The 12,027-nt window shown below is 37.8% G+C and overlaps 2 protein-coding genes across 4 annotated transcripts in view; both read right to left on the reverse strand.

The window, feature by feature from the left end:
• The window catches only part of LOC107688131 (solute carrier family 35 member E4-like), a 10,268-nt gene extending 9,073 nt beyond the window's left edge, over positions 1–1,195 (reverse strand). Inside the window, exon 1 of one of the 2 annotated variants that reach the window (XM_016485733.1) lies at positions 1,163–1,195. The gene's annotated coding sequence lies outside the window, so the exon portion shown is untranslated. The remainder of the gene's footprint in view (positions 1–1,162) is intronic. The other variant, XM_016485721.1, reaches the window with a different exon arrangement.
• A 2,182-nt stretch (positions 1,196–3,377) lies between these two features.
• Positions 3,378–12,027, reverse strand: part of osbp2a (oxysterol binding protein 2a) — a 17,644-nt gene continuing 8,994 nt past the window's right edge. Inside the window, exons 3-14 of one of the 2 annotated variants that reach the window (XM_016485752.1) lie at positions 10,850–11,100; positions 10,502–10,670; positions 9,418–9,541; positions 8,462–8,516; positions 8,220–8,348; positions 7,796–8,041; positions 7,548–7,668; positions 6,619–6,722; positions 5,417–5,512; positions 5,103–5,287; positions 4,323–4,543; positions 3,378–4,212 (exon numbers count right to left, since the gene is read on the reverse strand). In XM_016485752.1, coding sequence (XP_016341238.1) covers positions 4,070–4,212; positions 4,323–4,543; positions 5,103–5,287; positions 5,417–5,512; positions 6,619–6,722; positions 7,548–7,668; positions 7,796–8,041; positions 8,220–8,348; positions 8,462–8,516; positions 9,418–9,541; positions 10,502–10,670; positions 10,850–11,100 — 1,844 coding nt within the window. In that variant the 3' untranslated portion in view covers positions 3,378–4,069. Of the gene's footprint in view, positions 4,213–4,322; positions 4,544–5,102; positions 5,288–5,416; positions 5,513–6,618; positions 6,723–7,547; positions 7,669–7,795; positions 8,042–8,219; positions 8,349–8,461; positions 8,529–9,417; positions 9,542–10,501; positions 10,671–10,849; positions 11,101–12,027 lie in introns of both variants that reach the window. The other variant, XM_016485744.1, reaches the window with a different exon arrangement.

Consider the following 12,027-nt stretch of genomic DNA (forward strand, 5'->3'; position numbering starts at 1 on the left):
AGTTCCTGGAGGGCCGGAGCCCTGCAGAGTTTAGACGCAACCCTAATTAAACACACTTGATCCAGCTAATCAAGTAATTTAGGCTTATTTGAAAACTACATGGTTTGAGTGTTGGAGCAGGGTTGGAACTAAACTCTGCAGGGCTGCGGCCCTCCAGGAACTGAGTTTGACACCCCTGCTCTAGAGCTAAGCACTTTGTTATATCTGAAAGGGGTGGTTCATTTCACTTTTTTAACCAATAATCCACACCACTCCAGTCCATCAATTAATGACTTGTGAAGTGAAAAGCTGTGTTTGTAACAAATTCATCATTAAGACATTAACTTCTAACAGTTGCTTTTGGCTAAAATATGAGTCCTCTATCCATAATATTGCTTGTTCCAGTGAAAATTTCATCTTGCCTGAATTAGGAGAGAAAAATGTACAGATCAAGCATTGTTTACAAGCAAAAAGTCCAGTTCTAAACAAATATGTGGGTGGATTTTATGGACTTTTTTCTTTCTTTTTTTACTGGAGGAAGCAGATTATATTTTGGCCAGAAGAGACAGTTTAACATTAAAAATGCCTTAATTGATTGATTCTTTGATTTGTTGCTCACAAACACTTAGCTTTTCACTTCACAAGTCATTAATTGATGAACTGGAGTGGTGTGTTTTATTGTGATGTTTTTATCAGCTGTTTGGACTATCACTCTGACGGCACCCATTCACTGCAGAGGATCCACTGGTGAGCAAGTAATGTCTCTTGGAGTGAACTATTCCTTTAAATGCCTTTGAGTCCAGTTTGATGAGCAGTTTAACCTTGGATGAAGTACTGTACAGGTAAAGTATGGGTAAAATCTGCCCTTCTGAACCAGTGGATCAGGATTGTTCAGTGTGTAACAATAGTACCGTCACTATAAAGAGGATTAAGTGAGAATATTGTCACATATTTACTCTATAGTGTCGATGTGGAATAAAACATCCAGACGTTTTGAGAAAAACATTGAGAGAAGATAATGTAAAAATAAAAAATTAATTAACTTTCATATTCACTCACATATTTTTGTTGCCAGGAGACTAAATTGCTCCTATAAGATTAAAACAATACTGTGTTGTGTTTTACCATGTAACTTAAATGGTTAGTTCACCCAAAAATGAAAATTAGCCCATACATTACTCACCCTCAAGTCATCCTAGGTGTATATGACTTTCTTCTTTCAGACGAATCCAGTCAAGAGTTATTTAAAAAATTGTCTTTGATCTTTCAAGCTGTTTAATGGCACTCAGCGGGTGTTGCATGCATCAGTCCAAAAGAAGTTAAATAAAAAGCGTCCATCCATAAAAAAAAAGTGTCTCACACGGCTCCAGGGGGTGAACAAAGGCCTTCTGTAGCGAATCGATGCATTTTTGTAAGAAAAATATCCATATTCAAAACAAAATAATCACTTTAATGTAGCTTGCGCCAACAGTTGTACACAGAAGCAGCTCCGGGCTGATGATGTATGAGGTCAGTGTTGCGCATGCGCCGGTGAGTCTCGTGAAGACCAACGTTTGTTAACAGGAGCAAAGGAAGCAAAGTTTCCTTACTTTAGCAAAGGAAAACCAGTCTCCTCTTGGCTTATATCGAAATCCTCCGACATTCTTCTTTACAAATCCTCGTTTTGTACTTCTAATAAGTGACCATTGTTTTGTTTTGATCTCTCCTCTGCGCTTCCGCGTGCGTCACTTCTGAGCGGCGCATGCGCAACGCTGAACTCTTACGTCATCTGCTTCTGTGTACATCAGTGAGCGCAAGCTACATTAAATTGATCATTACGTTTTAAATATGGTTATTTTTCTTACAAAAACGCATCGATTCGCTACAGGAGGACTTTGTTCACCCCCCGGAGTCGTGTGAGACACTTTTTATTAAGGATGGGCACTTTTTATTTAACTTCTTTTGGACTGATGCATGCAACACCCGCTGAGTGCCATTAAACAGCTTGAAAGATCAAAGACAATTTTTAATATAACTCCGACTGGATTCGTCTGAAAGAAGAAAGTCATATACACCTAGGATGACTTGAGGGTGAGTAATGTATGGGCTAATTTTCATTTTTGGGTGAACTAACCCTTTAAAGCAACTCTACATAGTTTTGTGTATTTTCACGACTTTGGCGCCCCCTACAGTCAAGTGAGTGGAATTCACTGTCGTAAATATACCACTATCGTAATTAGCCTACTGTACAGTAGATTCTAATGCAGGCTGTAAACCTGCATTTGTTGCTGCCTTTCACCAAACTTAGATACTCAAGGGAAAGAAACAAAAAACATTTGTCCTATTAGATCTAAGTGAAAGATGACTCAGAACGATTTTGAAACTGATATTTCAAGGTAAAAAAATACTGCATAGAGTTGCTTTAAAATGAGAAATTATGATCCAGAGCAAGTCCCAAGTACGTTGACGCCAACTTCTGGCCATGTTAAGAACTGAAATGCTTCAAAACAAACCAACAGTGCTGAACCAACCATTGATAAACCTTGAAATATTGCACATGTAATTATTGTCAATATCCTTCTTTTAAATATGATACATTCAGATTATTTTAACAACCAAGACTGCAAATTTACATCATTATCTAGTGAAAAATTTAGAGATGAACTTCAACAAGGGTCCTTGGAATGCAGCATCCTGAAGCACTGAAACTTTCAGCGTTACCATATCAGCATCATAATTATTAAATTTATCTAGTTATAATCGTCAGCTTTTTAAGGTTTAAATATGTCTGGTTAATACTGTGTACACTGGAAAGTGTCATTTTTGCAATGTTTCTGGAGCTGATCTCAAAACCTTCTTTGAGGGCACTTTCTTTTGGTTGAAAAACTCAAACACAGACAGTAAATATCAGTCAGTCCTTTACATTATGAACAATGTACTTATATAATTTTGACATGGTATACTCTCATTTTAAGTGTACATACCAGTGGTCTGCTAATTTTCTTAATGTTTTAATGCCAAATATGAGCCTTCAACCTCATTTTGGTTACAGTTTACGGTCAGTATTCCAGACCACTGTTCCTTGTAGCATGAATGGTTTATGTAGTGTAAATGTGCTTTAGCAGCTAACACTGTAAACTATTAAGTATTGCCACCATAAAATGCTAGTTATTGACAATATAGTCAAGGCCAAAGGTTTGCAAAACACCCTAAAATGTGAACTGATACCTGTGAGTGTTAAACAAATATATGAGCATATCTATTGATGTGCATGCTTAATTTGCATAATCATTAAAAAAATTCAGATGAGTCATATAATGGAACAATGTGCAAGTATTATTTTTTCTTTTATTTAAATAAATAAATGCTTGATAGCTTGATTTTTTTAGCACGTTTGCAAACATTTAGCCATGACTCTATATGGAGAATTTCAATCACCTACACAATGACATTTACATTACGCTTGTGCTAAATAACTAAACGGGCAGCTAAAAACGAATTCTCGCATTAAATATCTAAATCTTAGTAATTGTTATTTTGTAGAAGCAACATCAATTCACTGATCTGGATTCTATCTAGGTTGTTTATGGAGCATGTTTGCACTATTGAAACTACACAACACCTCATCTATACTACAGCTCAATGGAGGAACACAGTCTTGAGGGCATTCGGTCTTCATACTTCAAAAGTAGCATGAGCTCTGAATATGTCTGTTTCACACAATGGTGTATAATTCATGGATATCATACAGTTGACCTGAAACAGTTATTAACCAGGGTATAAATCAGCTTTGAGGAAGAATCTTTTCCCTGGTGAAGTGTTACATTCCCCAGATCATCGTCTGTCACTGTGACATTTATAAAGTGCCTCCATCTATTGTGCTTAGAACGGTTTTCCATGCAATGTGAATTATGCCTGTTACAATACAGGTGTCTCAATGCCCCCATGAATGCATACCAAATTAAGATACATATATGAACACATATGGGTGCCTTGGAATCTGCATATTCCACATCTTTGAAACTCCTTGGAATGGGAAACATTGGAAAGCAGCTTTCCTAATACTGGATGACTTGGAATTGCAAGCTGGTCCTGGTATGGAAGAGAGGCTTCAAAAGATGGCAGGGCAATGACTCCAGTCCTGTCTGTCTTTGGCTTCCCAGTAGCCTCTTTTATACACGTAGCTGCTCTCAGCTGTCTCTGTATCAGTCCTTTTCTCAAACCACAAGGGCTGGTGGCTCTCGGCCTCCTTACCTGTCAAATCCAGGACAAAACATCTTCAGTGAGATACTCTCCTACTGTTTGTACTGTATACTGCCTACTAGGTATATGAAACAATATGAGCATGTGAGGCTGTGTCTTACCCTCTTCTAGTGCGAGGTTGGCCTGCGCCTCTCTCTTCCTCCTCTCCAGTCTCTGACGCTCCTCCAGACGCTGTTTCTCAGCATTAGCTTCATCCCACAAGCCCGCCTCCATCAGTCGTTGGTCGGGCCGTAGGCGGCTGTCAGTAGGGGCCACGCCATCCTCCAGCTCATTCAGAGTCAAAGCCAAAGAAGAGAAGTAATGCATGTTCTCTGCATTTTCACTGGAATTACAGAAGAAAGAAGAGAGAGTAGAAATTTACTGAAAAAAATATTAAAAGATAAATATATCAGGGCTTGAAGTTAAATTGTTTACTTGGTAGCACTGGTGCTTCCAACTTCAGAAAGTTAGAAGCACCAGCAAAAATTAATGAGCACCACAAGTACAATTTATATATACACTAAAAGATTTCATCCTGACGATTAAAAGCTTCAATCAAACCAAATCCTGAATTCTTTGCCACACACTTGTCCCAGCATTTCTTGTGGTTGCCACACTCTCTCTGTGTTTAATCAAGCTCTCACGCTTCAAATATTTGGATTCAGTGGCAAACACAGTCTGTCCCATGGGCTTTACAGTGAATGCAGTGCATTGAGCCGTTTTCACAGCACAAATGCTCCCAAATATATTTTGAGGTTGCACAGACTAAATTTCTGGAGCATATGCGATCAAAATGGTCACAATGTCGAACCTTATATAAATAATGAGAATATGATATAAAAAGACAGACAGAAAGATAGACAAGACAGACAGATAGATAGATAGATAGATAAGATATTTACGGCAGAGGGTATTTCTTCCACATTAGTTTTGGTGGTAGAGTCTGATAGACAGTTTTCTGTTTGCCTTCAGATCCTCCACAGCCGTGGCTGCTCTCTATGATCTTTGCACTTTCCATTTTATCATCCCACGTTCCAGAGAGAATATAGTGGGCACAGCCTTCACCATCCATCACAACGCCTGTTACCTATGGACAGGAGGACACACAGCACTCAGTCTTGAGGTTACACTCATTACCCAGCAGAGGGTAGCAGCACACAGCCTCACATTTCACATGCTAGAAAACTGAATAAGGGTGATTGATACACAGACTGACCTTGCGGGGAACATCCCTGGAAAAATAGCTGTATGGGGAGAATTTGAGGTGGCATTTGTCCTTGTTCCTGTGGTTCATGATTATAATGTCCCCAGACTGCATCAGGACAAAGAGTCATACATCAATAATAATGACAGAGCTGCAGTGATGAAGAGCGAGTGTTTGGATTAGAGTTAAGTGACATGAAATGAACATTTATTAAGGAAGTTAATCGGATCTATTTTGATTTCATGCCTTGATGGTCAATTCATTTTAACTGTATTCCCCACTGATTTAATCCAGAGCTGTAATAATTGTTTCCTGTTTCCTCTGCAGTGAGAACGACAGATGAAGAAGAACAGTGTCAATGGTGACTTTTCTCAAACAGATGGAGTGCAGAAGATGAGTAATGCCTCAACACGTGGACACGAGGACTCCAACCATACAGTTTACTCAAAAATGAAAACTCTGTCATCATTTAATCACCTTCATGTTGCTGCAAACCCATATGACTTTTTTTCTTCTGTCAAATCTGATGTAACACATCAAATGTTTTTATTTGAGCACCACAATAAAGATTTTAGTAAATAATTATTTCAATTTCAACCAGTTTCTCAAACAAATTTATCATACAGCTTCAAAAGACTTCAAAACAATTAATTTTTTTCATTAATTGAAAGAAAGCTGAAATAAAATAAAATAAAAATATTACATGGAAAAGTTAAACTAAAAAAAAAATGAAAAATTAAATGTTGCCGTGGCAACTGACTGAAATAAGTTTACATTGAAGTACTAAAATTGAACTGAAAAAAACAAAAATAGAAAAGCTAAATAGAAATTAAAAAAGCACACTATGAAATGACAAACATAAACTGAAATTAAAATGGTAACTAAAATATAAAATAAAAGCTAATTCAAAATATTCATAAATATAAATATAATGATAATAAAATAACTCTGGTATACAGAGCATGAGCCTTTTTATTACTTTAATGACACCTTTATGTATATTGTGTGTGTGTGTCACTTTAAAGTTTGTCAGCACCTCTCCCCATTCACATTAATTAAATAGAAAAAAATAACCAGGATATTATTCTTAAAAAAAAATCTCCTTTTGTGCCATAAATTTAGAAGGACATGTGTAATGTGGAATGTTATGTGTAATATGAACAGCTAACGAACAAAGAGAAAGGAGAGAAAAGAGAATGAAACCAGGCACATACTTGATCTATCCATAGTTTGCCCACGATTATATTGTGCACAGTGGAGGTCACCTTACTCCACACATAATGATTCCCACTGGCGTGGAACTTCAGGTGAATGTTGCCTGCAGAGAGCAAAGAGGGGCATTGTGATCAAACAACGGCAGGAGAAAGAGAAACATGTACATGGAAATAAAAGCGAACAAGGTTGATTCGCTGTAAAAATATCTCAAAGCTACAGAGAGATCTGCAATAAACATCAGTACAAAAGGTTCTATAAAACCATTTATACCATTTCATGTGGTATACCACTATACCATTTCACAAATGAAATTTTCCTTTGAAGTACCTTTTACCTTGAAGCAGCACATCTATACAGACACTACAGGTAACTAATGTTGTTTTTAATCCTAGCCTATGAGTTTTCAAAATGGGGGGCAGATTTTGTTTATTTATTTTATTATTTATTTTCTTTTTACACATTTTCTGAATTTACGTATTAAAACGCTGGTCAGAAATCATGAGATAATATAATTATATATATATATATGTGTATATACAGTATATATGACATATATTTGTGTATATATATATTCACTTATACATATATATATATATATATAGTAATATAGTATAGTAATATATATATATTCACTTATACATATATATATAGAGTAATTCTAATATAGTATAGTAATATATATATATTCACTTATACATATATATATATATATATAAATGACTAAATGTAAATGTAAATGTAAATATATATATATATATAAACTTTATATATTATAAACTTTGTTCTAGTCAATCAATGTATACTTAATTTATCACTAGAAATTGGTTATTGGTCTAAAAGGAGCCATGACTGACGGATTTCGTATCTGTGTCTGTGAGTAATGACGTGAATATGCTCTAAAGGTGACTCATAGCTCAAGATGAATCACCTAGTGGCATGATAGAGATGTATTTGCCACGAAATTTGCTGTCGATGGTGATCTCCTGCCACAGGGTCCAGCCTCGCTGTGATATCACATGGTGGGCAGCCGCCGGAGGGTGATGACTTATCTGAGAGAGAGGGTGAGAAAGAGCTGATCAATGTGTCACATAATCACTGACAACATTTAATGCATTAACTATAAATAGGTAAGTAAAATATGTTACATATATATTATTTTATACATGTATATTTTACCTGTTCACAGATGGAGCGGTATCCATACTCCTCCACACGGTCCAGCTCATAGGTCTCTCCCAGCAGGGGGTTGAAGGGTTTCCCTGTGCGGTGGACGGTGGTTGAATAAGACGAGACGGAGAAGGCGGCCACCAGACACATCTGCTCCAGAGAGGAGTCACAGCGTGCCGCCCGGTCCAGGAGCTCGCTGTATTCAAGATCCTCTGTCAAACGCTGCAGCATCGATAACGGCTCGTTGAAGTTCACCTGGAAGTGAGGATTCAGACACACACAGATATATGTCAGATATATGTATATGACTGGAGTGGTGTGGATTAATGTTTTTATCAGCTGTTTGGACTCTCATTCTGATGGCACCCATTCACTGCAGAGGATCCATTGGTGAACAAGTGATATATAGCACAAGATCTGAGGCTCCTCTTACAGGCATGGGGATTTTAGAGAGCTCCTTTCCAATGCAATTCTTCATGATGCTCCACAGGTTCAGGGAGTAGTTGGGCTTATCTGGGATACGACAGCGTCTGCCCCTGCGCAAGTAGCTACCAGAACCGTCCTGTAAACACAGAGAAAACAGTATAGAGAACAAACATCTTAATTAAGATTAACATTATTTGGCATGTGTGGTTCTGTTTGGATATGTTATGAATAAACAAAGCCCAAACTCACATTGTCATCCTGGCTCCAATTACTGGATAAACTTCCACTGGTCACGTTCTGATTACTGCTCAAGTGTCTGAGACACACACACACACACACACACACACACACACACACACACACACACAGAAACACAAGTGAGGGCTGAAATACCAAATTGCTTCTTACTGTAAATATGTAATGTACTCACAAGCCACACTAGGGGAAGATCATTCATTATTCAGGCATAGAGTAGATAAACACTGTACAGATACTGTAAAACAATTTGTTGTGCGCAATATTCACAATAACATTATTCCACTTAGCATCCACTTATTTTGGCCAAGAACTGCCCACTTATACAGGAAGAGATCATCTAACTTACATGAAAGCACCACTTAAGCCAAGGGAAGGTACATCCAAAATCAATGACACCTAAAAATTATTCAAATAATTGTGCAGCAGTCTCAGCACATTAATATGATATGACATATGATGCCCATTTTCCACAAGTTGATATGATTCTTTAGGGTCTTAATGAAAAGTCTGTAACATAGTTTGGTTAAAATTTCTCAATGGTAGTGTAAAAACACCTTTTTTTACCGTGTCAAAAACAGCTTTTTTCAGATCAAGCCGTTTTTGTAGCGTTTCCCTTTAAATGTTAATGAGCTCTGCTGACCCCGCCCCTCTCTTCCGAGCTGCTCTCAGAGAGACTGTTTAATTTGCATGTAGCATCCTATGACCCCTTTAAGAGAAATAGCTAAAAAATAGTGTAAATTGTGAAAACTAAGATCACCCTAAGTGAGCTAGTAAAAACTGGGCACTCTGACTAAGCTGAGAAGCTGAGTACAGCCAATCAATCCAATTTGAGCTTGTTACTTTATCAAACTCTTGTCATTATATGCATCAGATGGTCAGTGAATGGACTGTGATGTCTAGGCCTGTGACTAAAAGCCACATCATATATGATCTTTATATATATAAACCTGTGTTGTGAGTGATCGTCTGCAGGCACTGTGATGAAGGCAGGAGAATCTTCCATGGCATCAAAGAACTCTATGTCTTCATTCTCTTCACTGGATTCTCCCTCCAGTGTTCCCTCTGCACCTTCTGAAGATCAACACATGGAAAGTCTGGATTTAATGATGGGTCAGCATTATAAAACTGAGTGTTACATTTTAAGCCTAGCCTGTAATAACATACAGAAAGCAAAAAATTATTTTCATGGATTTACATACTTTGTTATGGTGCTTGCATTGCAAAGCCAGTAAAACTAATATAATTCTCAAAATAAAATAATTAATACATTTTAATTTAAATTTTACTTAATACATTTTAATAACAAAGGGAAAGAAACAATAACACTAGAGTTCAAGAGTTTGTGGTCAGTAAGTTTTTTTCATGTTTTCAGGAAGTCTCTTGTGCTCACCAACTTATTGAATTTATTTGATCAAAAATACAGTAAAGACAGTAATATTGTGAAATGTTACTATGATTTAAAATAATTGCTTCTATTTTATTATCTTTTAAAATGTAATTTATTCCTGTGATGTTCAGCATCATTACTCCAGTCTTCAGTGTCACATGATCAGAAATCATTTTAATATGCTGAATGGCTGCTCAATAAACATTTCTGATTATTATCACTGTTGAAAACAGTTGTACTGTCAACATTTTTGTGGAAACATAATCCATTTTTTTTTCAGGTTTCTTTGATAAATAGAATTTATTTGAAATAGAATTTTGGTTTATTATTAAAATATCTTTACTGTCACTTTTGATCAATTTAATGCATGCTTGCTGAATAAAACTATTATTTTCTTTAAAAAAAAAAACTCAATGGCCCTAAACTTTTGAATGGTAGTGTACACTAAAACTATTGTATAATTCTTGTAATATAGTTCACATGAGTCAAAAGAACAACTTTTAAGGTGTTTTATGGTACTTTTTGTCCTTTTTAAGGCATGACAGCTCCAGTTTATTCTTCACACTCAGTGTAGAGAAAATAGCAGTTTGGATATTCTGCAAAACATCGCATTTTGTGCTCCACAGACAATGAAAAAGCCTCACTATTGTGTGTGCTGGGCGATTCTCTCCAGGCTCTCTCCAGACTGTCGTGCTGTTTGGCTAGCTGCTCGATAGTCTCCTCCAGGTGGTGGCGCTGTTCCCTCTCATACTGTAGAGCGCGCTGCCACCGCCGGCTGTGTGCCTCCGCTAGATCCACAAAGTCCTGGCAGGCCTGTTCCAAAAACCAGCCCAATCATTCATATTCATCATTCATTTTCTGGTACAGATTCAGCCATTTTTAAAGGGGTCATAGGATGCCCATTTTCCACAAGTTGATATTATATGTATTTTTATGCTAAAATGTCCGGTTTAATATGCAGAGTCAACTATAAGTAAGCCATTGAAACTCACATTGATCATAGCATTGGAAGTGATGCGGAAGAGAGTGGCTCGCTCATTGACGGTCTTCAGTTTATCTGCGCCGTCAGTGGGGGCCCGCAGGTCCTCCAGTTCGCTGAGGGAGCGCTGGAGGGCGGCGCCGTGTTTCCCTATGAGCTCGTTGCAGGTGCTGAGGTCTTCAAGCTTGCTGGCCAGAGTCTTGAGCGCCCCCTGGATCAGAGCACGATCTGGCTGGGCTAGTGGACCCTCATCACCAGAGTCATCTGCAGAAAAGTTAAATGGAGAGATAGACGCCAAATTAAAAGATATATGTAAGTATGTATAGTAAGCTCAGTTCTTGGACCACTTCTCTTCTCTGTCTACATGGCATCACTAGGTTCTGTCATTCAGAAACATGGCTTTTCATATCACTGCTATGCTGATGACACTCAACTCTACCTTTCATTCCATCCTGATGATCCGACGATAGCTGCTCGCATCTCAGCATGTCTAACAGACATTTCTTGCTGGATGAAGGACCATCACCTTCAACTCAACCTGGCTAAGACAGAACTGCTTGTGGTTCCATCAAACCCATCGTTTCATCAAAATTTCACCATTCAGTCAGGCACATCAATCATAACTCCTTCAAAAACAGCCAGAAACCTTGGAGTTGTGATTGATAAGCTGACTTTCTCAGACCACATTGCTAAAACTGCCCGGTCCTGCAGATTTGCTTGAACTCCTTGTTCAAGCTCTTGTTCTGTCCAGGCTGGACTATTGCAATGCTCTCTTGGCAGGTCTTCCAGCCAGTTCTATCAAACCTTTACAATTAATCCAGAACTTCAGAATTAAGAATGAATCCAGATTAATTTTTAATGAGCCGAAAAGAATGCACGTCACACCTCTGTTTATCAATTTGCACTGGCTACCAGTAGCTGCTCGCATAAAATTCAAGGCATTAATGGTTGCCTACAAAACCACCACTGGCTCTGCACCCCTTTACCTAAATTCATTACTTCAGACTTATGTTCCCTCTAGAAGCTTGCGTTCTGCAAGTGAACATCGCTTTATCCCAAAGAGGCACAAAATCACTTTTACAGACTTTTACATTAAATGTTCCCTCCTGGTGGAATGACCTACCCAACTCAATCCGAGCAGCTGAGTCCTTAGCCATCTTCAAGAATCGGCTAAAAACACATCTCTTCCAT

This window comes from Sinocyclocheilus anshuiensis, unplaced genomic scaffold (genome assembly GCF_001515605.1).
Source record: "Sinocyclocheilus anshuiensis isolate Anshui unplaced genomic scaffold, SAMN03320099.WGS_v1.1 scaffold205, whole genome shotgun sequence".
In the NCBI taxonomy this organism is placed as follows: Eukaryota; Metazoa; Chordata; class Actinopteri; order Cypriniformes; family Cyprinidae; genus Sinocyclocheilus; species Sinocyclocheilus anshuiensis.